Here is a 23,725-nt window from a genome sequence, read left to right as displayed (position 1 = left end):
ACGGGTGTTTTCACATTTCGCCCCCATCGAAATGCGGCCGCCGTAGCCAGCATTCGATCGCGCGACTTCGTGCTCAGCAGCCCAACACCATAGCCACTGAGCAACCACGGCGGGTGACTAAGCAAAGTAGACTAAGCGAATTAAGAGGGATGTTTACATCATGTGTACGTCTTCAATGCACTTGGGCTTTCGCCTTCAAGTCGTCTTGGAGATAACATAATATACATAAGAGACCCTGTTAATTTTTTAGCTAAGAAAGGTGTTCTAATTTGTGATTATTTATTCACATTTCATTCGGTCGTGACAGCAAATCCCTTACATTCAAAGGTGTAGCAGCAATTGCATTATGAAAATGAAGTGCCTGCCAAAGCTTGGATTTCATGGAATGTGAAATAATCCTGCATTTGGGAGGCATGCGCTGAAGCAAGTTCAGCTTGTGGGCATCTCTTTCCTTAAGGGTGGAAATAGCATAAAACTATTCCAATGTGTTTTTGTGCCTATATGGGAAAAGCCTGAGCCATTTTGACCTATCACGAAGGGCTAATAGTGGATTTGGAATAAAAACAGATTGGAATAGTTTTACATTATATTGGCTCACTGACCTGGAGAGGCAAAGCAGAGCGGTGGGTCTAAAAATTAATCTGCAGAAAACTAATGTTTAACAGTCTCGGAAGAGAACAGCAGTTTACGATAGGTAGCGAGGCACTGGAAGTGGTAAGGGAATACATCTGCTTAGGGCAGGTAGTGACCGCGGATTCGGATCACGAGATTGAAATAATCAGAAGAATAAGAATGGGCCAGGGCGCGTTTGGCAGGCATTCTCAGATCATGAACAGCAGGTGGCCATTATCCCTCAAAAGAATAGTGTATAACAGCTGTGCCTTACCAGTACTCGCCTATAGGGCAGAAACCTGCAGGCTTACGAAAAGGGTTCTACTTAAATTGAGGACGACGCAACGAGCTATGGAAAGAAGAATGATGGATGTAACATTAAGGGATAAGAAAAGAGCAGATTGGGTGAGGGAACAAACGCGAGTTAATGACATCTTAGTTGAAATCAAGAAAAAGAAATGCGCAGGGGCAGGACATGTAATGAGGAGGGAAGATAACCGATGGTCATTAAGGGTTACAGATTGGATACCAAGAGAAGGGAAGCGTAACAGGGGGTGGCAGAAAGTTAGGTGGGCAGATGAGATTAAAAAGTTTGCAGGGACAACATGGCCACAATTAGTACATGACCGGGGTAGTTGGAGATGTATGGGAGAGGCCTTTGCCCTGCAGTGGGCGTAACCAGGCTGATGATGATGATGATGTTGGCCCCGGGTTGATTGAGGCTCTCTAGGTCTGCGGTGACATATGGTAATCCAGAAATTATGTTACCGTGTCGACTGGACTGCATACTTTGAGAACCTCTTCCACTATCATCATAAGCTTCGATGCGGGAATATGTAGTTCAATTGTACTGCCACTGATGCTTTCGGCTTTACAGGAAAGCATGCGCCATGCCGCTGCTCAACCCACTTTTCCATAATCTAGCATGCCATATCTACAAAGCGCGCTTCTATGGCCCCACATTTTGATTGGCTTGTGGCAAGGCGAAACTATTTCTGCTGTGTATAAATGGCTTTCAGTAAACCACAGTAGTTCGTAGCTCCGGCTTTTCCATATGGTCTGGTGGTGAAGAGCATTCCCAGGCACTTCACCCACACTGTCAAGACATTAAAGAAAAATGTCTTTATAAAAATGTCTTGGGTTACCTTTAGTTAGAATTTTGGACTCGCTATTGCAGAATGCATGTCTTTGTGATTGCCACCACTAATTAAAAATCTACAGGCACTATTACTAAAATTTGCATGAACTAGACGGTTTCAGTATCAAGGTAATCCGCTTCAATATTCAGCATTCAGCTTAAGACATTGCTTAAGATAGTTGTAGTACAGCGCTTGTGTTGGTTTATTCTGCGTTTTGTTGTGGCTTCAAAGTGTGCTGCCATACTCCATTATTTGACCAAAATTCAAATTGACCTGCTCCAAAATAAAATTTTATCTGCTCCAAGCTGCTCTAAAATGAAATTCAGTCTACTCCAAGCTGCTCTAAAATGAAATTCAGTCTACTCCAAGCTGCTCCAAAATGAAATTTTGTTTACTCCAAGCTGCTCCAAAATGAAACTTTACTTGCCCCAAGATTATTCTGAAATGACTTTGGGCAGCTCCACCCCTGCATGTTTCCTACTTCAAAGAAATATAAACAATGTGCCTCGCATAGTTGAACTAGGAGACTGGAAAAACCAACTGCAGGACTCGTATAAGGCATGAAAATAGGGATAAAAGGAGTATTCGCATTCAAAATACATAATTAACCTACACACTTAAAACTTTTGGGAAAGGTCACCTATAACATGGCCCCAGTTACTTCAAATATAAAATCGCTGCCATCTTTGGTCCTGACCCAGGGCAGCGTGGAAACTTTGTAAGCATTTTAGCACTTCTAAACAGTGGAAGACGAGGGTTTAGCAATTTTGATGCGACAGCATCAAATGGCCCATTGAGCGAAAAAGCCGAAGTCTGTAGCAGCAAAACAGCACCTAAATTTCCATTGGCTGCAACACCACATCACGAGCGTACCTCGACGGAGCAAGCAAAGCAGGCAAAACGGAACACCTGCTGCCACATTAGCACGCCAGGTGTTGCGTATGGGGAGAGGACACCACCATGACGCCACATCACCCTTGCTCTTGAAAGCCGGCGTGCAGTCCATACCTCTCTCTCACCCCCAATAGGCCTAGCTGCTGGCGAGCACCTGCCAACCACTGCTGCTTCCTCGCGGTCTCTTGTTGCGCAGGACATCGGTGGCATGCAGCGTGGCACCGCAGGCTGCTACTGCTTGCTGCTTGGGCGGCACATACTGCTATGGAGTCTGAAGCATCTACATCGTCGGCGGCTGCAACCTTGGCAGTAGCGAAACGTAGCTATCCACGGTAGTACACCGCAGACGAAGTAAAGTAGTGGAAGAATGCAGCAAAATGAGTGAAGAGGCAGGCAACAAAATCCACCATCGTCATGAGCTCTCCTAATACACAGCGGGCGGAACGACCAGCGGCACAACACACTAGGAGACAGCACAAAGCCATTCGAAAGCCTGAGGTGGAAGCAGATCGCCAAGCAAAGCGTCTCAAAAGGCAAGAGGATGAAGCCCTTCGACAATGCAAAGCCAAAGCAAAGCGTCGCAAGCAGCAGGCGGAAGAAATCCACACCAATTCAATTGCATGACCCGCAGAAAAACTTTGAGACATTACTTGAAGTGAAACACTTGAATGACCACTTAGCGGCATTCAATTGGACATTAATGCTTTCGCATTCACAATTCAGGAGAAGTGCTTAGGTGTCCTTGGATTTTTTTTTCTATTAAGTCCATAATTAACACGCTCTTCAAAATCTACCTGCATGTCACTCCTAACAATTGTGACATTGCCTGATGACATGAAAATAATAAACTTCGTGAGCGACATTTTTTTTACCTTTCTTTTTTCCAAGAAAACAGTGAAAGCAGGCACATAACGTGTTTGAGCACATTCAAGTGTCCTAACAACTTTGTTGTAAAATACTCAGTATATTCACACAGCAGGGATGGAAGCAGCCAAGGAAGTTTTGGAGCAGCTCTGGCAACAGCAAATTTGACACTTTGGAGCATGAATTGTTTGTTTCAGAGCAGTGATTACGAATCTTGGAGCAGCTTGGTAAAGATCAATATGAGTGAAATACAGGCAGATTAAGGAAAGGAGTTCTTTATTTGACATTGCAGAGCACTATTAGGTTACAGCAGATCAGTTCAGCAGAAGGCGAGCAAAATCTATGACAGAGAAAAACCGTAACCCACCCGACTGTTGTAGCATGAAGCAACAACAGACTCCATACAGGTTTCTCAGAAACCAGCATTAAGTTAGTTGCATACCAGATGTGCTAGCTAAATATGGCAAAGAAAGAAATAACTAAGGGCTTTCTGCACACAGCACCTACTCTATGTTGATAGGCTTTTGTTAATGCTAGTTGTCTTTTTTTTTTTCATTGTGAACACGTGACTAATAGTTAAGTTTAACCAGCTAATATTTATTACCTTCAGCAAAATTTTAAGCTGCACGAAGAAGACGGGACATGAATAGAAACATAGATGCACACACAAAGCGCGGACTTCCAACTGACTTGATTTCATGAAGGCAGAAAATTTATAAGGTTCTACAAAATAGATAAACAAGGAACAAACAATCACGAAACTGTGCATGACGCATGTCCCGTCTTCGTTGTGCAGTTTAAAATTTTGCTGAATCTATGAACTGACTAGCCAAACAACACGCCTTACTTCAATTTATTACCTTACTTGTTCATTAAGGTGCCGATGCAAAGGTTGTGGAATACATCAAGAAATGACTGATAACAGCGTATGTATTAACCTAGGTCTTGTGTGGTTCTTTCTTTCGACAAAAACAAAAAGCAAGAAAAAAAAGCAAAGCCTGTGAAATAAAAAAAATTCACGCGACGTGTCCCCACACCAGTGATAAAAGTGGTCTCAGACATATGTGTTGTCATCTATAGTACATTGTGCTTATTACAAGTGTGTAAACCTGAGACGCGGTCTTGCAACAGTTTGGAAAGCAGACCTTAACAACATTACACTACCTTGCGTTTGATAAGGACCCAAGGTGCGCGCCAAAAACTGCTAATGCATTGAGCAAAGAAAGTTGACGCTCGTTCCAAGTGCCCCTATTTGATAAGGTTTGTGTAAACATTGATCCAATCTTTGGTGCGCAGAAGCGTTTTCATGGTCACAATGTTTTTTAGTTATTATTTTATTTATTTCACAGGCTTTCTTGATCATTAAAAAAAGGTCTCCGCAAATCGTATAGGTTGCTTTAAATGCTGTTAACATTCACTTCTCAATGGCATCCGCAACTTTATCAGTGACATCTCATTGATTAGGTAAATTTTTAAATTTAGATAATTAACCCATTATCCTCATATTAGAATAATATGAGGATAATGAATACCTTCTTCCACAAGCGGGATAGCCGAAAGTGGACGTGGAGGAGCCCGAACGGCGAGACTAGAAATGAAATAGACTTCATACTCTGCGCTAACCCGGGCATCATACAAGATGTGGATGTGCTCAGCAAAGTGCGCTGCAGTGACCACAGGATGGTAAGAACTCGTAAGAAACTAGTACATAAGAAGCCGATTAATGAGTTAGCGGTAAGAGGGAAAATAGAGGAATTCCAGATCAAGCTACAGAACAGGTATTCCGCTTTAACTCAGGAAGAAGACCTTAGTGTTGAAGCAATGAACGACAATCTTGTGGGTATCATTAAGGAGTGTGCAATGGAAGTCGGTGGTAACTACATTAGGCAGGATACCAGTAAACTATCGCAGGAGACGAAAGATCTGATCAAGAAACACCAATGTATGAAAGCCTCCAACCCTATAGCTAGAATAGAACTGGCAGAACTTTCGAAGTTAATCAACAAGCGTAAGACAGCTGACATAAGGAAGTATAATATGGATAGAATTGAACATGCTCTCAGTAATGGGGGAAGCCTAAAAACAGTGAAGAAGAAACTAGGAATTGGCAAGAATCAGATGTATGCGTTAAGAGACAAAGCCAGCAATATCATTAATAATATGGATGAGATAGTTCAAGTGGCTGAGGAGTTTTATAGAGATTTATACAGTACCAGTGGCACCCACGACGATAATGGAAGAGAAAATAGTCTAGAGGAATTTGAAATCCCACAGGTAACGCCAGAAGAAGTAAAGAAAGCCTTGGGAGATATGCAAAGGGGGAAGGCAGCTGGGGAGGATCAGGTAACAGCAGATTTGTTGAAGGATGGTGGACAGATTGTTCTAGAGAAACTGGCCACGCTGTATACGCAATGCCTCATGACCTCGAGCGTACTGGAATCTTGAAAGAACGCTAACATAATCCTAATTCATAAGAAAGGAGATGCCAAAGACTTGAAAAATTATAGACCAATCAGCTTACTGTCCATTGCCTACAAACTATTTACTAAGGTAATCGCAAATAGAATCAGGAACACCTTAGACTTCTGTCAAGCAAAGGACCAGGCAGGATTCCGTAAAGGCTACTCAACAATAGATCATATTCACACTATCAATCAGGTGATAGGGAAATGTGCGGAATATAACCAACCCTTATATATAGCTTTCATTGATTACGAGAAAGCGTTTGATTCTGTCGAAACCTCAGCAGTCATGGAGGCATTACGGAATCAGGGTGTAGACGAGCCGTATGTAAAAATACTGAAAGATATCTATAGCGGCTCCACAGCCACCGTAGTCCTTCATAAAGCAAGCAACAAAATCCCAATAAAGAAAGGCGTCAGGCAGGGAGATACGATCTCTCCAATGCTATTCACAGCATGTTTACAGGAGGTATTCAGAGACCTGGATTGGGAAGAATTGGGGATAAAAGTTAATGGAGAATACCTTAGTAACTTGCGATTCGCTGATGATATTGCCTTGCTTAGTAACTCAGAGGACCAATTGCAATGCATGCTCACTGACCTGGAGAGGCAAAGCAGAAGAGTGGGTCTAAAAATTAATCTGCAGAAAACTAAGTAATGATTAACAGTCTCGGAAGAGAACAGCAATTTACAATAGGTAGCGAGGCACTGGAAGTGGTAAGGGAATACACCTACTTGGGGCAGGTAGTGACGGCGGATCCGGATCATGAGACGGAAATAATCAGAAGAATAAGAATGGGCTGGGGTGCGTTTGGCAGGCATTCTCAGATCATGAACAGCAGGTTGCCATTATCCCTCAAGAGAAAAGTATATAATAGCTGTGTCTTACCAGTACTCACCTACGGGGCAGAAACCTGGAGGCTTACGAAAAGAGTCCTACTCAAATTGAGGACGACGCAATGAGCTATGGGAAGAAGAATGATAGGTGTAACGTTAAGGGATAAGAAAAGAGCAGATTGGGTGAGGGAACAAACGCGAGTTAATGACATCTTGGTTGAAAATCAAGAAAAAGAAATGGGCATGGGCAGGGCATGTAATGAGGAGGGAAGATAACCGATGGTCATTAAGGGTTACGGACTGGGTCCCAAGGGAAGGGAAGCGTAGCAGGGGGCGGCAGAAAGTTAGATGGGCGGATGAGATTAAGCAGTTTGCAGGAACAGCATGGCCACAATTAGTACATGACCGGTGTTGTTGGAGAAATATGGGAGAGGCCTTTGTCCTGCAGTGGGCGTAACCAGGCTGATGATGATGATGATGATGATGAATTAACCATACTCCCGCACAATAGATAAGAAATGTTCGCAGTGGCCACCATGAACAACACCTATCAAGATACAGCGAACGCCGTTCGCACAGCACCCTCTGGTAAGTTTTAATGCTTAATGAGCTTCAGTTAAGATAGCAGAATAACCACAATAAATGTGAAGTGACATATTGGTTATTGCATGTGGGCCAATATTTCGTATCGTTTGCCGAGAAAGGAACTCTTAAGATATTTCTGAAAACAATAAAGGTATAACAATTTTCACTGGCTATCCAATCTGCATCGTAGCTTAATTATTCAGGCTTATTCGCGGTTCCGCCGCAGGCACCATCAAGCAAATGTAAAACGGCAATTAATATTTTATGCATCGAACGATGGTTTACTAAAATGTTGTGATGTGATCTGCGCATGTCACATCATTGCCGAGAACAGTTCACCTTTTCACCAAACATTTAATTAAAAGCACCATTTGGCTGCTAAGGTTGAATAAGCACAAAATTTTGCATCCTTGTCTGACCTTCTGTGGTGGCAAAGGCCTGATCGTGTGTGACCATGCAGAAAATAGTGCAGCCTGAGTGCAAATTTGAGTGACGCTTGTGGTTTCCATTGGATATTTGTGACCAAGAAGTTTCATGAAATCATACATGTCGTTTGTTGGTGTACTCTGCTATCATCCCAGTGACCAGACGTGGTACACATGCGAAATTTAGAATGTCGCACACATGGGGTTTGCCCGTTAATCGACGCAGATGTACCAATAAGGCGCAAAATTGAATGATAATATATATAATGAAACTGATGAGCTACACACTGAGCAGACTGTACGACCTTATTCAATCAGTGCGGCTTTCCTTCAGAACAGCCCCAGGAAATGAGCGCCAGTTAAGATCATCTTTAGGTGGTCTGCATATACGCAAACACGTAACACCTTTACAAAAAATTTGTAATGCATTGTTTAGCACAAAATGGTTTTAATTTTCTTGTGGCCTAGTTGTTGACGCTGAAACAGGCTGCTTAGGTTTGGATTGCAGGGCTGTGTGCTAGCCCACGCATGTCTATGGCTGTGTGGTTGCCATTGAACATGTACATCCTGCTAAATTTTGTGACTTGATTTGAAATTACAGCTTTGGCACATGTTGGCGTAGTTCGACGGTTTGGGGCATGATGCCACAATTGGTGCAGCACTTCCATCCCTAATACATCATGTACACTAAACACTAGCGCACATTCAGCATTTCCAGTGGCATTGGCTAGCGAAGTGTCATCAACAAGCTGAGACACCGAGCCCAAGCGCTGAGATAATGCCTGGCCCGCTCTCGGCATATGGGCCTCTCGTCTCCCTTCGCATCAACGCCCAGTGGTGCCACGCCAGCCGGTAGAAATGCTGAATGTACAGCTGATCGTGGGTCGGCCTTGAGCTAGTGCTTGTCCTTGTCAACTCTACTGCTGGATATATTCCCATATTCCCGCATTGTTTTCCAAAGGGAAGAAGTCATTTTGCGGAGCGTTGACACCATGGTGTCAGCACACCATGGCGGCATCAAGGAAAAGAAGGCTTTTACTGCATCCTAGCAGAAGTGTACGAAACAGTAACACCTAAAAGTTGAATAAATTATAAAAACACTGGTCAGAGAACTGCGACTGACTTGTGAAAGAGTGCCCTGGCCACTGTGATGCTGCGCTGCAGTGATGCCAGCGTCTCCAGGTCTTCGTGATCACTGTCCACGGCTGGCCCATCTTTGCCGCCAGAGACCACCAGGTTGCTGCGAATGTGGTACCCAAACAAACAGAGGTGCATGTTTGTGTAAGTGTGCGTGCATGCTAACTTTCAGTAAAAGTGCCAAGATGGACAACAGATGAAAGTATAGCTATAAACAAATTTACCTATTAGGACAGGGACATGATATGCACAATTTTTTTGTTTCTTTTATATGTGTGGGCTGTCCGAGTGACTGGTGGTGACAATTTAGTTTAGGTTCACAACCTTCAACTAGAGGGCGAGTGCCGAAGATGGTCTAAAGGCCTCCCAGGGGCAAGCGGCTTGCCCGCCCGCCCGTTCGTCCATCTGTCTACATTCTTAAGCCGACCAAGTTGTCTAACAGCTTGGGCCACTAGTTATGTGCATGTGGTTGTGATGGCATGGTCATTTCATTGTCGTCATTCTAACTTTGTGATCTGACTCTCATCACACCTTCGTTGTTACGCCTTCTATGCCGACCTAGTGCCCCAAGTTGTCTAGCAGCGTGGCCTACTGTGTATGTGCTCAGGATGCGGTTGTGGTCATTGCATCGTCGTCATACTAGCTTTGTCCTCAGACTCTCGTCATGCCATCGTTGTAAAGTCATCATTGCCATAGAGTCATCATGCAGTTGTTATCACACTACTGTCGTGATGCCATTGTGGTTGTTTCGTTGTCTACAGCTTCGTCATCCTGCTATCATCATGGTGTTATCATCAACAGTCGTTATCACACCACTGTCGTCATACACTCGTCTTCATCCCATTGTCCTCATACCGTTGTCATGCCATCGTCGTCATGAATCCATTGTCATACCATCGTCGAGTTGCAATCGCGGCCGTTTTATCACCGTCATTCTAACTTTGTCATTTGACACTCTTCATACCGTCATTACAGCATCATTGTCCTGCAGTCGTCGTCAAACCATTGCCGTCATGCCATCGTCGTTATACCGGCTTCATTGCTCTATCAATGTCAGTTCTTTGTCATTATATTGTAATCATGCTGGTGTCATACAATTGTAATTGTGCCACCCTTTTCAAGCTATTGTCGTCTTTATGTCGTGGTCAGACAGCTACTTTCATGCAACCGTAGTCATACTGCCATCGTCATGCTGATGTGGTGGTGCCATTGTCTACATTCCAGCTTGGCCATACACCTCTCGTCACACACTCGTGGTCACTACATTGTCCTCATCCCGTCGTCATGCTGTTGTCGTTATAACGCCTTTGTAGTTCCATCAACGTCATCGCATCTTCGTCACAGCGTCGGTGTCATGCAATCATAGTAATATCGCTATGCTCATGAGAGACCTTGGCAAGCAATGAGAGATCTTGATACCAAAGCAACATAAGTGTCTGAATGATCACTACAGATGTTAAATAAATGTGAATTCAGAAATACGGTGTGCCGCTGCATTGCTTGAATGCTAATTACATTACCAACGACACTCATTGAGAGAAGAGTTTTGCCATAATTTTTGTTGTTATTTCTGTTTGTTTTCAAGCATGCCTCATCGGAGGAGCAAACATCTGCATTTTGCGCAAAGGGAGTAGATACGCGTTGCAATATTCAAGGCTTCTGAGTCTTGTCCTTTCTTGGCACTTCGTCTGCTGCTCTAGGTAGCCAGAATGAACTGCATGAAATTGACTCAGCTTATGGTACCATGTCCTGTATTCCACCACTGCACAACCAAGTTTTTATCTCAGAATAAAATATCTTTTATCCCACACATAAAATATCTCAAAGAGAAATGCCTAAGAACGATAAACTTACTGAAAATACTACCATAAACAACATGGCATAGCGACAGGAAGTGTATAATGAATATTTACAAGAGCCTCAATCAATCACGTTAGACTATGGCACCATAGTATACAACTCTGCCGCCCCGAGTGCACTAAAGATGCTGGATCCCATCTACCACCTGGGTATCTGTCTGGCCACAAGTGCATTTAGAACAAGCCCTGTTGTTATTGTAGAATCGAATGAGTGGTCAATCTGCAGAGATCGTACATCAGCTTTACATACTTCCTTAATGTGCACTCTAATCCTGAACATCCATGTTGTGAAACTATTAACAATTCAACATGCACTGCACTTTTCCGTAATCGACTCTCTGTGAGACAGCCTTTTTCACTCCGTGTGAGGGAGCTTAGTGTGAAAATGGATATCCCACTTTTCGAACACCGCCTAATGCCTCCAGCAAAGCAGCTACCGCCTTGGGATTGGCAGATGATAGAATGTGATATATCTTTTGTAAGAGTTACAAAATATGCACCAGAGCTCGAAATATGAATGCATTTCCATGCACTCCAACTGAAGTACTGTTGTTTGGAATTCTACACCGATGCATTAAAATCGCATGTTGGCATGTCTTACGCAGCTGTTGGACCCTCTTTCTCTAAAGCAGGTGTACTGAACCCCCATACAAGCATCTTTACTGCAGAAGCCTATGCAGTACTGTCTGCAGTAAAACACATAAAGAATTTAAAACTAGAAAAAGTGATAATATTAACGGGCTCATTAAGTGTTGTAAAAACACTAATGTCCTTAAGGAAACACAAAAATAATGTTTTCATTGAGCTTTACTCTTTCTTGTGCAATATTTATTCGTCTAGTGGACATGTGACAATATGCTGGGTCCCTGGTCATAGATGCATCGAAGATAATGTGCTGGCCATGAAATGGCCGCATCACTTACACCTCAAGCTGATTCCACCACTGCTACTCCTGCCACAGACCTCAAGCCTTATTTGCAAACGAAACTGCAAATTTACTGGCAACACATGTGGGACAATGAAACAAATAATAAGCTCCATGTGATTAAGCCAAAGATAGGTTTCTGGCCCTCCGTTACAAAAACAAGATGGACTGATGTCCCATTCTGTCGACTCAGAATAGGACACACATATGGTACTCATAATTTTCTGCTTACTGGCAACGAACCTTTTACCTGTGGTAGATGTGGTGAAAGGCTCACCATCCTCCATGTCTTCGTGGAGTGTCGACAAGCCGAAAGAGAAAGAAGGAAATGTTTTCCCCTAGCACACCAGTATTGTCTCCCTCTCCATCCCGGTATGTTTTTTGGTAAGGAACCCCTTTTTACCACCAAAGCTGTCCTAGGTTTTTGAATGATGTGATTTTGCATGTTAATAGCCCAATAGTATCGTAGCGCATCCTCTCTCTAGAGGATGCTGCTGTGATAGTAGTCATTGTATAAAACAATCCTTTAGGTCCTGGCACTTCAAGGACTCTGTTAGGGCAGTAGTGCTTTTTCAAATTTTTATCCAATGACCAATTTTAGCACATTGTAAGTCTTTTACAATGCATCTTTCGTGTCCTTGGCACGCTTCATAGTCATTGTCATAGTTTTATTACATGTAGCTTTTACACACTTTACAGTGACCGTCCTTTAGGCCCCTTTACAGTCCTGTTACATCCATTGCTCGTAATTTATCGCTTCACTTTGATCTCATTACCATTAGCTTGGCTCTCTTTGGCCAAACCTGGCCCTTGCGCCATAAAACACCACACATCATCATCATTGACCAAGCAGGGATGGAATGTAATTTCTAAAATTTCATCCCGTCTACAAGAATTTCATATGTGCCTCAAAAACCTGCACATTAATAATCATCGCTTAATCATGTGGTAGCTGTATTGGGCGGCGAGTCGAGAACTAACCTGGCTTCGTGTTCTGATGCATCCGTTTCGTCCGGTGGCTCCTGCTTGACCGACACCGCTGTCCTTTCATGTAACATAGAAAAAAAGACAAATGACAGGTCAATTACAGCACAAGTTCGTCTGGTGCCACAAAATGACTTCCTTCAACCCTTATGTGTCAAGCGCAGGTGTGCGCTCTACCGTGTTGTGCCTGCTCTGTAGCAGCTATACCATAGTTGGACCTCATATTGTTCTTGAAAGCTGATGTAATTCCAGTGCGAAAGAAAACAAAACAGGAAGACGCACTTTGTTTGTGTGCCTAAATGTCACATTTATTTGCACTGCAATTACTCAGCTTTGATACAGCAGGCTTTCATTAAAATTAACTGGAAGGGACTGTGAAAACTGCTTGTATTGTCAGATTTTATTCACAAACCTAAATATTTGCTGTTCCTGGCACACCCAAATATTCATGACACAAAATAAATTTTAATATGACACAACAGATATGACAACACTGTTCTGAAACATGTTTGAAAACATCAATATGAATTATTTACGGTACAATATCCCTTGCGTGGCTTTCGTTCCCATCTTTTGAAGGGCCATGACATTATTGCCCTGCTATTCTCAGTTAATCATTCTAACTGAGAGTAGAGGGGCCGATAATATAGTTTGATTTATGAATGAAGCTAGGTTACTGCAGAAGCATCACAGCCACCAATTGCCAAGAAAGTTGTGAAAGTATACTCACAAATAGGTTGGTGAGTATATGGCATTGAAATGTGTAATACCCGTGAAAGAAGCATACATTTCGAGAGCATGGACCAGAAGGCAAGAAAATAATTGACGGTGGAGAAACGCCACACAATGGCACCACCAAGCACAGCATGTAAACCTTCTCTTGAGCGACAGCACGTCTTACAGAGCTAGTAGGTGCATGGTGACGAACATTTGAGTATGAAAACAGGCAAAAGAAAGCTACTATTCACTTTAATTATGAAAGGGGCGACAATTCTAGTGCAAAGCATTCTTGTCAAGTGTAGCTCGATATTTCCTGCTGTAACGGTTGTTTGTCATGTATGTTTGTGTGCAGTCAAGTGGTAATGAACGTCAGAGATGTGCAGACAGACATTAACTAACATTTATGGAAAATGGTAAGAGTAAAACAAAACAAGCAGTAAACACAAAGAACAGAATGAAAGTCACTAAAACAAACACATGTCTACATTAAGTTTTACACGCTACGTTCAAGAAAGGAGTGGAAACGTTTCGCAGGTTCAGTTCCAATGGTGATGACGATCAGTGGTAGAACTGTCGTGACGATTCTAGTTGGAGGTGTGCCGAAGCACAGTGACCCTCGTGGGAGGTGAGCCAAGGCACTAACTCTTGTGGGAGGCAAGCCAAGGCACGATGACGACACTGGCCATCAGATGAGGCAGGCGGCGGGCCCCGGCTGCATTACAATGGCCAGCGCATTCGAACGGGTGTCAGGCAGGTGGCTTCCACCACCAGAACTCCATGTACCACCTTGCGCAAGTAGTGGCCTCAAAGCAAAGGCCTCAATTAAGCCTTGTCCCAGATACAGCCTTACGCTGCCAGGCCTGCTCCAAAAACAGCGTCACCAGGTGCTGCTTCGCATCTGCACCAACAGGCAGGCGCATCCTCAGGGCCGCCTGAGGTACCGCAGCAGGAGCTCCCAGAACAGTGAACTGGTCCTGCATCTTCCACATCATCAGTGCCTCCCCGCTCGTTCGGCACCCACCTCTTCTTTCTTTTTCCTCTTGTTGAAATTCCTTGACACTGCAAGCGTGCTAGCTGTGCCTGGCTTGCCTTCTTTCGCTTCTTCTTTCTTCGTTCTTTTCGGCACAAAATTCAAAACCCTCAAGAGTTCTCGAAAAGTCCACGTTCACATAAATTAAGTCCTTGCTCATAACTTAAGTCCTTGCACTACACCTGCCATCTGCCTGACCGTTTTTGCGAAGCAGGTCTAGTTATCATATGCCTACGTAGTGCTCGAGATGCCAGTGAAACACTGTCTAAACACCTATCACTCGATGCATCCGCTCTTGGCTTCCTGAAAAAGCGTGCCAGTGTTCTTCTACAAGTGGCGATTGTTGCCGTTGACGTTAGCACTAGACGTTTAGCAAGCTACGTGATGATTGATACTAGATGACCTAGGTGCATGTAAGTGACGCAGGACTCTCAATGAAAGAGGCATTCGCTCTTTCCCGCTTCAGTGCACCCTGGGAGCTGCATTTCCAGCCAGAAACAGGACCATTTCTAGCCAGAATTAGTCACCCCAAGAAACTTCTCACGCCAGCTGAGTTCGAGGAATACAAGCGTGCTGAGGCCTCCCATCGTCATTATGTGGCTGAGATGCATAAGGCCCAGGCCGTCTTACTGGAATGAAAATGGATCACTGAACGTGAACGCTGCAGATCGAGTAAATAAACGAGATTCAACAATTTCACGTCAAAGTAATGAACGTACAGGTTGTTTCAGATAACTTATGTCGAGCATTAAAGAAACCACATGTGTATCATGACAATAAAGCCAATTTAGTATTGTCGACTGTCCTCTTGAGCAATTTTACTTTTGAGCTTAGGCAAGTACTTGACAAGAGTTAATTAACCAATATTCAAAGTATTGCATTAAATGCAGAATTGTCAATACAGAACTGTAGAGCCCATTGAGAAATATCGAAATGATTTCTCTCCGTGTTCATAGCTTTGGTGGTTTTAATTTTTCTGGGCAGCAGAGAAAGCACACGAAATTTGACAAAGTACCGCTTCACTAAGCCTTTGCAGCACGCAGGGAAATTAGGGCCCTCGAACATGCTACGACTGAAAGATTGAGAAAAAAGTGCGTGTGTACAGGAATTATCGTGTCCCACGACAGTAGCACATGCGGCAAATGCCAGCGGGATTGGGGACAAATGGGAAGTCTTCCTTTCACGAACGGTATGCGGGAATCGCAAGCAGTGCAAGCACCACTGGGCGTGTCATGTGAAAACCTTCCAGCATTGCCTTCTTGGTATCCATTAGAATGCACTAGATGCTGTACAGTCGGATACAACTTAAGTCTGCGGTGAAGTCCTGCTCATAAGTTACTGTTTCTCTAAGAGGCTGAAATAGGTTATACTTCAAACTTTCCCTGTTACCTAAATAATGCAGAAACCACAAAAGTGAGGTCATAATCTCGTAATTTTATGGTTTCACTTATCTATAATAGTGGAATGGTGAAAGCCTAATTCTTTATTGAACACAACTAAAACGCTTGCAACATAAAAACTCGTTGTGCACCACACATCTTCACAAGAAGTGAAAGCCACAAGTTGTCACAGTTTTATACAAGATTACAAATACTGTAATGTTTTACAATAAATGTTTATATCCACTGTAATGAAGAAGAAGAGCACAAGGACAAGGCCAGCCGAATCGCCAGTGCTTAGCACGAGTGTGAGCCGTTCGGGCAACCAGCTGTTCCTGCTCTGCGTCACCTGCCTTCTCGATTACAAACAGACGCAACCACCTGAACTGTTCAATACACTCCATTACAATTGGTGGAAGGTGCTGGGTATTCAAAAATATCTACACCATGGCACTCCGGTGTCGGACTTTGCCTCCCATCATGCCCGACTCTCCCCAGCCGACGTCGTTGCCACCCTCCGTTGCCTGCTCTGGCACTGTCCCGCAACGCCATCCAGCTGTTTTCAGCAGTACGGATGAGCAGGACGTCAATGACTGGTTGTCTACCTATGAACGGGTGAACTTGCACTATCAATGGGACGATACCACCAAGTTAAATGCTGTCATCTTCTACCTTGTGGGAGTGGCTCACCTATGGTTTAAATATCACGAAGCCGATTTTCAGTCCTGGTCCACATTCAAGGCCAGTTTTGCTGAAGTTTTCGGTCGCCCCGCCGTCCACAAGTTGCGCGTTGAGCAGCAGTTATGAGAGTGAGCGCAACAACCTGGTGAAACATTCACCTGTTATATCGAAGAGGCTCTTGACCTATGCAAACGTGTGGCTGCTTCTATGCCCGAAAATGACACATTGAAGCACATTTTGAAGGGCATCGCCGAAGACATTTTCCAAATGTTGCTCGCCAAGAGTCCGCACACCGTAGCAGAACTCATAAACTTGTGCCAAAGCTACGATGAGTTGAGGAGGCAGCGCGATTTGACCAGGCGCCCCTCAGTGGCTGACGAGGCCTTCTCTTCCATGAAAGTCTTCTCTGATCACTCCCCCCTGCTCACACAAATTCAAGCTTTTGTTTTGTGCGGGAGGAAATTGCACGTCAGCTTCCTCTACTACTCTTTGCTGAGCTAACCCAACAGCAGCCGCTGCTGCAGCAGCCTCCTACACAGCTCGCCCCTACACTCTGGCGGATTATTGAAGACGAAGTTGCTGAGGCTCTACCAATGCAACATCAGCAGTACCCTGTCGCCGCGCCACTTACTTACGCATCCATTGCCGCACAGCCTCAAGTTGCTGAGTATCTACCAATGCAGCATCAGCAGTACCCTGTCGCCGCGCCAGCTACTTACGCATCCATTGCCGCACAGCCTCCTCGTCAACCACTCGTTATGCTACATCCACGGCCACTAACCACCCGTTCATCATCCCATTCATCGACCTGCTCCTGCGTTTGCTAATCCTTGGCGCACACAAGACAACAGGCCCATATGTTATGCCTGCGGTATTCCCGGCCATGTTGCACGACTCTGCCACCGCCGCATGCTGCACTCTGATGGGTTTGTGCAGTCGCCTCTCTACGCTGACGTGCAACCTTTCCACGACACTTATTTTAGTCGGCAGTCAAACAGGCCACCAGCCGAGCGTGTGGTCCTTACGCATCGTTCACCTTCCCCGCGTCGCCGCTCGTTGTCCCCCATGCGTCGGCAACCCTTCACGCAAGAGGAAAACTAAGCACCGTAGTTCAGGAGGCAGGAACTGCGTCGCCATCAATCTGTACAAGCCCTCTATTGTCGCCTTTGAATGCTGTCAACCTTACTGTTGACAGCGTCCCTACCGTTGCGCTAATTGATACTGGAGCAGCCTTGTTTGTCCTAAACGAACGCCTCTCTCGCGCTTTATGAAAAGTTGCGGTGCCACTTTCTGGGTTTTCGCTTTGCACAGAAAGCGCCCAGCCAGTTCAGCCTTCAGCAGCATGTACAGCTAGAGTTGTTATTCAGGGTGTTCTCTATATTGTGGAGTTTGTGGTTCTGCAGTCCTGCTCTCACGATTTGATACTTGGGTGGAACTTTTTTTCGCGAAATAACGCCGTCATCAATTGTGCACGTGCTGAAGTCGAATTATCACCTCTGTGTGATGTGCCCCTCGTCGGTGCCACTTCTCTTCCCACTAAGCTAGTTCTTCGAGAAGACATTGCCATACCGCCGTACTCGTCTGCCGTTGTTCCCGTCTTCTGTGGGGCTGTCTCTGAAGGTGCTGTCCTCTTCACACCTTTGGAAATCTTCATAGCCCGCAAAAATGTTCCCCTCCCTTTCGTCACGCTTGACATTTCAGCAGGTTACAGTGCCGTCATTGTCTGCGATCCGCTTCCTACAGCCCTGACGGCTCTGTGCGGCGAAGCACTTCACCATGTTCAGCCTCTTGATGACATATTTATAACCAACGTGCCGGATGCTTCGTATGCAGAGCTCACTGACTTCTGCACACTTTCCACTTCTGCTTCGCCATCACCTGACTTATTCACACCTTTCATTGCCAATGACCTTACTTCTGAGCAGTGCTCCCAGCTTCGTCACCTGCTTGCCCAGTTCTGTTCTTCTTTTGATGTCGCTCAGCCTACTCTGGGTCGCACGTCAACCGTCAGCCAGCACATCGACGCTGGCTCCAACGCGCCATTGCGGCAGCACCTGTACCGCGTGTCTGCCAAGGAGCGTCAGGTGATCAGTGAGCACGTGGACGACATACTTCAGCACGGCGTCATTCAACCTTCCAATAGCCCGTGGGCATCACCGGTGGTTTTCGTCACAAAAAAAGATGGTTTCATTCGGTTCTGCATCGATTATCGCCGTCTTAATAAGATAACGCGAAGACGCCTACCGTCTACTGTGCATTGACAACACTCTGGACAGCTTGCAAGGCGCCGAATTCTTCTCTTCGTTGGATTTATGCTCGGGCCACTGGCAGGTCTCAATGTCAGCAGTTGATCGCCCTAAAACTGCATTCATTACTCCAGATGGTTTATACGAATTTAATGTGATGCCATTTGGCCTATGCAATGCACCTGCTATGTTTGAATGAATGATGGACAATATCTTGCATGGCCTAAAATGGAGCACATGTTTATGCTACCTCAACGATATCGTTGTGTGTTCGCCCTTGATTTCAGCACACATCTACTTCGCCTTGGGCAAGTGCTGACGTCCTTGACCAACGCACGCCTGCAACTAAAGCTGAAAAAGTGCCAGTTCGCCGCACGCAAGCTCATGATTCTAGGTCACGTTGTATCACAAGACAGGAGTTGCCGACCCATCAAAACTTCGCGCTGTGGCAGAGTTTCCTAAACCTAAGAAGCTCAAAGAAATCTGCGCCTTCATCGGCCTCTGTTCTTAATTCAGACGCTTTGTTCGCAATTTTGCCTCGGTTATATCACCTCTGACACAACTCTTAAGTGGCGCCAACGACCTATCCTCCTGGTCTCCTGCATGCGACACCTCGTTTGTGACCTTACGCCGTCTCCCGACGTCTCTGCCTATACTGCGACACTACGACCCCACCGCCTCAGCTGAAGTGCATACTGATGCCAGTGGTATTGGCCTTGGCGTTGTCCTTGCGCAGCGCAAGCCTGGCTACTCCGAGTATGTCGTTGCTTACGCCAGTTGTGCACTAACCAAAGCGGAACGCAATTACAGCGTCACAGAAAAAAAATGCCTGGCCATCGTTTAGGCACTGGGAAAGTTTTGCCCTTATTTATACGGCAGGCCTTTCCATGTGGTTACTGACCATCACGCCCTTTGTTGATTATCCTCTTTAAAAGACCCGTCTGGACGCCTTGCCTGTTGGGCTCTGCGCATTCAAGAATACGACATACACGTCATCTACCGCTCAGGTCGCAAGCACACTGACGCTAACACTCTGTCCCACTCTCCGCTGCCAGCCGACACGGCCTCCCTCTTCACCATTCAGGCAGTCTCCTCGGTCGACATCGACACCTTCGCATTAGAACAGCGCAAATATCCTTGGGTGGCCTCTCTTTTGGGTCTCCTTTCTGGCTTGCCTGCATCTCCCATCTCCCGCTCCCTGCGTTGCCAGGCTGCTCATTTTGCTGTCCGGGATAACCTCTTGTATCGACGCAGCTACCAGCCTTATGGTTGCAAGTGGCTCCTGGTTATCCCTAGGACTTTGCGTTCCGACATGTGCGCGCCTTTCCATACTGACCCACAATGTGCATACGCAGGCGTTGGCGAGGAATGTTTCATCATCAGCCTGGTTACGCCCACTGCAGGGCAAAGGCCTCTCCCATACTTCTCCAACAACCCCGGTCATCTACTAATTGTGGCCATGCCGTCCCTGCAAACTTTTTAATCTCATCTGCCCACCTAACTCTCTGCCGCCCCCTGCTATGCTCCCCTTCCCTTGGAATCCAGTCCGTAACCCTTAATGACCATAGGTTATCTTCCCTCCTCATTACATGTCCAGCCCATGCCCATTTCTTTTTATTTGATTTCAACTAAGATGTCATTAACTGCTCAATCTGATCTTTTCTTATCCCTTAACGTTACACCTATCATTCTTCTTTCCATAGCTCGTTGCGTCGTTTTCAATTTGAGTAGAACCCTTTTCGTAAGCCTCCAGGTTTCTGCCTCGGAGGTGAGTACTGGTAAGACACAGCTATTATACACTTTTCTCTTGAGGGATAATGGCAACCTGCTGTTCATGATCTGAGAATGCCTGCCAAATGGAACCCAGCCCATTCTTATCCTTCTGAGAATTTCCGTCTCATGATCCGGATCCGCTGTCACTACCTGCCCTAAGTAGATGTATTCCCTTACCACTTCCAGTGCCTCGCTACCTATTGTAAATTGCTGTTCTCTTCTGAGACTGTTAAACATTACTTGAGTTTTCTGCAGATTCATTGTTAGACCCACTCTTCTGCTTTGCCTCTCCTGGTCAGTGAGCATGGTCTGCTGACTCCTGACAATTGGTCTCCTGAGTTACTAAGCAAGGCAATATCATCAGCGAATCGCAAGTTACTAAGGTATTCTCCATTAACTTTTATCCCCAATTCTTCCCAATCCAGGTCTCTGAATACCTCCTGTAAACATGCTGTGAATAGCATTGGAGAGATCGTATCTCCCTGCTTGACGCCTTTCTTTATTGGGATTTTGTTGCTTTCTTTATGGAGGACTACGGTGGCTGTGGAGCCGCTATAGATATCTTCCAGCATTTTTACATACGGCTCGTCTACACCCTGATTCCGCAATGCCTCCATGACCGCTGAGGTTTCGACAGAATAAAATGCTTTCTCTTAATCAATGAAAGCTATATATAAGGGTTGGTTATATTCCGCACATTTCTCCATCACCTTATTGATAGTGTGAATATGGTCTATGGTTGAGTAGCCTTTACGGAATCCTGCCTGGTCCTTTGCTTGACAGAAGTCTAAGGTGCTCCTGATTCTATTTGCGATTACCTTAGTAAATAGTTTGTAGGCAACGGACAGTAAGCTGATCGGTCTATAATTTTTCAAGTCTTTGGCGTCCCCTTTCTTATGGATTAGGATTATGTTAGCGTTCTTCCAAGATTCCGGTACGCTCGAGGTCATGAGGCATTGCGTATACAGGGTGGCCAGTTTCTCTAGAACAATCTGCCCACCATCCTTCAACAAATCTGCTGTTACTTGATCCTCCCCAGCTGCCTTCCCCCTTTGCATATCTCCCAAGGCTTTCATTACTTCTTCTGGCGTTACCTGTGGGATTTCGAATTCCTCTAGACTAGTTTCTCTTCCATTATCATCGTGGGTGCCACTGGTACTGTATAAATCAGCCTCAGCCACTTCAACTATCTCATCCATATTATTAATGATATTGCTGGCTTTGTCTCTTAACGCATACATCTGATTCTTGCCAATTCCTAGTTTCTTCTTCACTGTTTTTAGGCTTCCCCCATTACTGAGAGCATGTTCAATTCTATCCATATTATACTTCCTTATGTCAGCTGTGTTAAGCTTGTTGATTAACTTCGAAAGTTCCGCCAGTTCTATTCTAGCTCTAGGGTTGGAGGCTTTCATCCATTGGTGTTTCTTGATCAGATCTTTCGTCTCCTGCGATAGTTTACTGGTATCCTGCCTAATGTAGTTACCACCGACTTCCACTGCACACTCCTTAATGATACCCACAAGATTGTCGTTCATTGCTTCAACACCAAGGTCTTCTTCCTGAGTTAAAGCGGAATACCTGTTCTGTAGCTTGATCTGGAATTCCTCTATTTTCCCTCTTACCGCTAACGCATTCATCCGCTTCTTATGTACCAGTTTCTTCCGTTCCCTCCTCAGGTCTAGGCTAATTCGAGTTCTTACCATCCTATGGTCACTGCAGTGCACCTTGCCGAGCGCATCCACATCTTGTATGATGCCAGGGTTAGCGCAGAGTATGAAGTCTATTTCATTTCTAGTCTCGCCGTTCGGGCTCCTCCACATCCACTTTCGGCTGTCCCTCTTGTGGAAGAAGGTATTCATTATTCGCATATTATTCTGTTCCGCAAACTCTACTAATAACTCTCCCCTGCTATTCCTAGTGCCTATGCCATATTCCCCCACTGCCTTGTCTCCAGCCTGCGTCTTGCCTATCTTGGCATTGAAGTCGCCCATTAGTATGGTGTATTTAGTTTTCACTCTACCTACTGCTGATTCCACGTCTTCATAGAAGCTTTCGACTTCCTAGTCATCATGACTGGATGTAGGGGCATAGACCTGTACAACCTTCATTTTGTACCGCTTATTAAGTTTCACGACAAGACCTGCCACCCTCTCGTTAATGCTATAGAATTCCTGTATGTTACCAGCTATATTCTAATTAATGAGGAATCCGACTCCTAGTTCTCTTCTCTCCGCTAAGCCCCAGTAGCACAGGACGTGCCCGCTTTTTAGCACTGTATATGCTTCTTTTGGCCTCCTAACTTCACTGAGCCCTATTATATCCCATTTACTGCCCTCTAATTCCTCCAATAGCACTGCTAGACTCGTCTCACTAGATAATGTTCTAGCGTTAAACATTGCCAGGTTCATATTCCAATGGCGGCCTGTCCGGAGCCAGGGATTCTTAGCACCCTCTGCTGCGTCGCAGGTCTGACCGCCGCCGTGGTCAGTTGATTCGCAGCTGCTGGGGACTGAGGGCCGGGGTTTGATTGTTGTGTTCATATAGGAGGTTGTGGCCAAGAACTGCACCAGGGTGGCCAATCCTGCTCTGGTGAGGGAGTGCGTTACCAGTTCTGGTCACCGGGATCAGGCCACACTCCAGGCCTGTTTATGCAATGTTTTATGTTTCTTTTTTTTTAATCCGGTGGAAAATTGCCGGCACCGGGATTCGATCCACGGACCTCTTGCACGTGAGGCAGGTGTTCTACCTCTACGCCTCCGCTGTTTACTTTTGTCCAAAAGTTTGTCCGCTCGTGCCCGCAATGCCAATGCCGCAAAGCTCCGTCTCATCCGGGCCACGGATTGTTACAGCCGCTCCCGTCCCCTGCTTGTGCCTTCGACCGTGTGGAAATTGACTAGTATGGGCCGCTGCCGCTAACACTTTCTGGCAAACGATGAATTATTGTCGCAGTTGATCACCGTACATGCTATGCTGAAACCGCTGCTTTACCTGCAGGGACCGCCAGTGACATTGCATCCTTTCTGCTCCATCCTTTCATTCTTCGTCATGGCCCTCGGGAGCTGCTGAGTGATAGAGGCTGTGTGTTTTTGTCGCAGGTGGTTAAAGCTCTGCTTGCTCAATGCTGCATAGTTCACCGGACTACCACGGCGTACCATCCTCAAACTAATGGG

General features: G+C 45.3%; 2 protein-coding genes across 9 annotated transcripts in view; one reads left to right on the top strand and one right to left on the bottom strand.

Annotated features, from left to right (window-relative positions):
- LOC135917044 (uncharacterized) overlaps positions 1–23,725 on the bottom strand; it is a 153,722-nt gene that overhangs the window by 58,249 nt on the left and 71,748 nt on the right. For all 4 annotated transcript variants that reach the window (XR_011515001.1, XM_065450538.2, XM_070539811.1 and 1 more), the window contains exons 4-5: positions 12,721–12,783; positions 8,942–9,058 (exon numbers count right to left, since the gene is read on the bottom strand). Coding sequence is in view for 3 of the 4 variants with exons in the window: in XM_065450538.2 (XP_065306610.2) it covers positions 8,942–9,058; positions 12,721–12,783 (180 nt within the window). In the remaining variant the exon portion in view is untranslated. The remainder of the gene's footprint in view (positions 1–8,941; positions 9,059–12,720; positions 12,784–23,725) is intronic.
- Positions 1–23,725, top strand: part of LOC135917043 (G/T mismatch-specific thymine DNA glycosylase-like) — a 436,020-nt gene that overhangs the window by 341,045 nt on the left and 71,250 nt on the right. The gene's annotated exons all lie outside the window — the stretch shown is intronic.

This window comes from Dermacentor albipictus, chromosome 6 (assembly GCF_038994185.2).
Source record: "Dermacentor albipictus isolate Rhodes 1998 colony chromosome 6, USDA_Dalb.pri_finalv2, whole genome shotgun sequence".
Classification (NCBI taxonomy): Eukaryota; Metazoa; Arthropoda; class Arachnida; order Ixodida; family Ixodidae; genus Dermacentor; species Dermacentor albipictus.
Note: the sequence above shows the minus strand (reverse complement) of the source record. Positions and strands in the feature narration are given on the sequence as shown.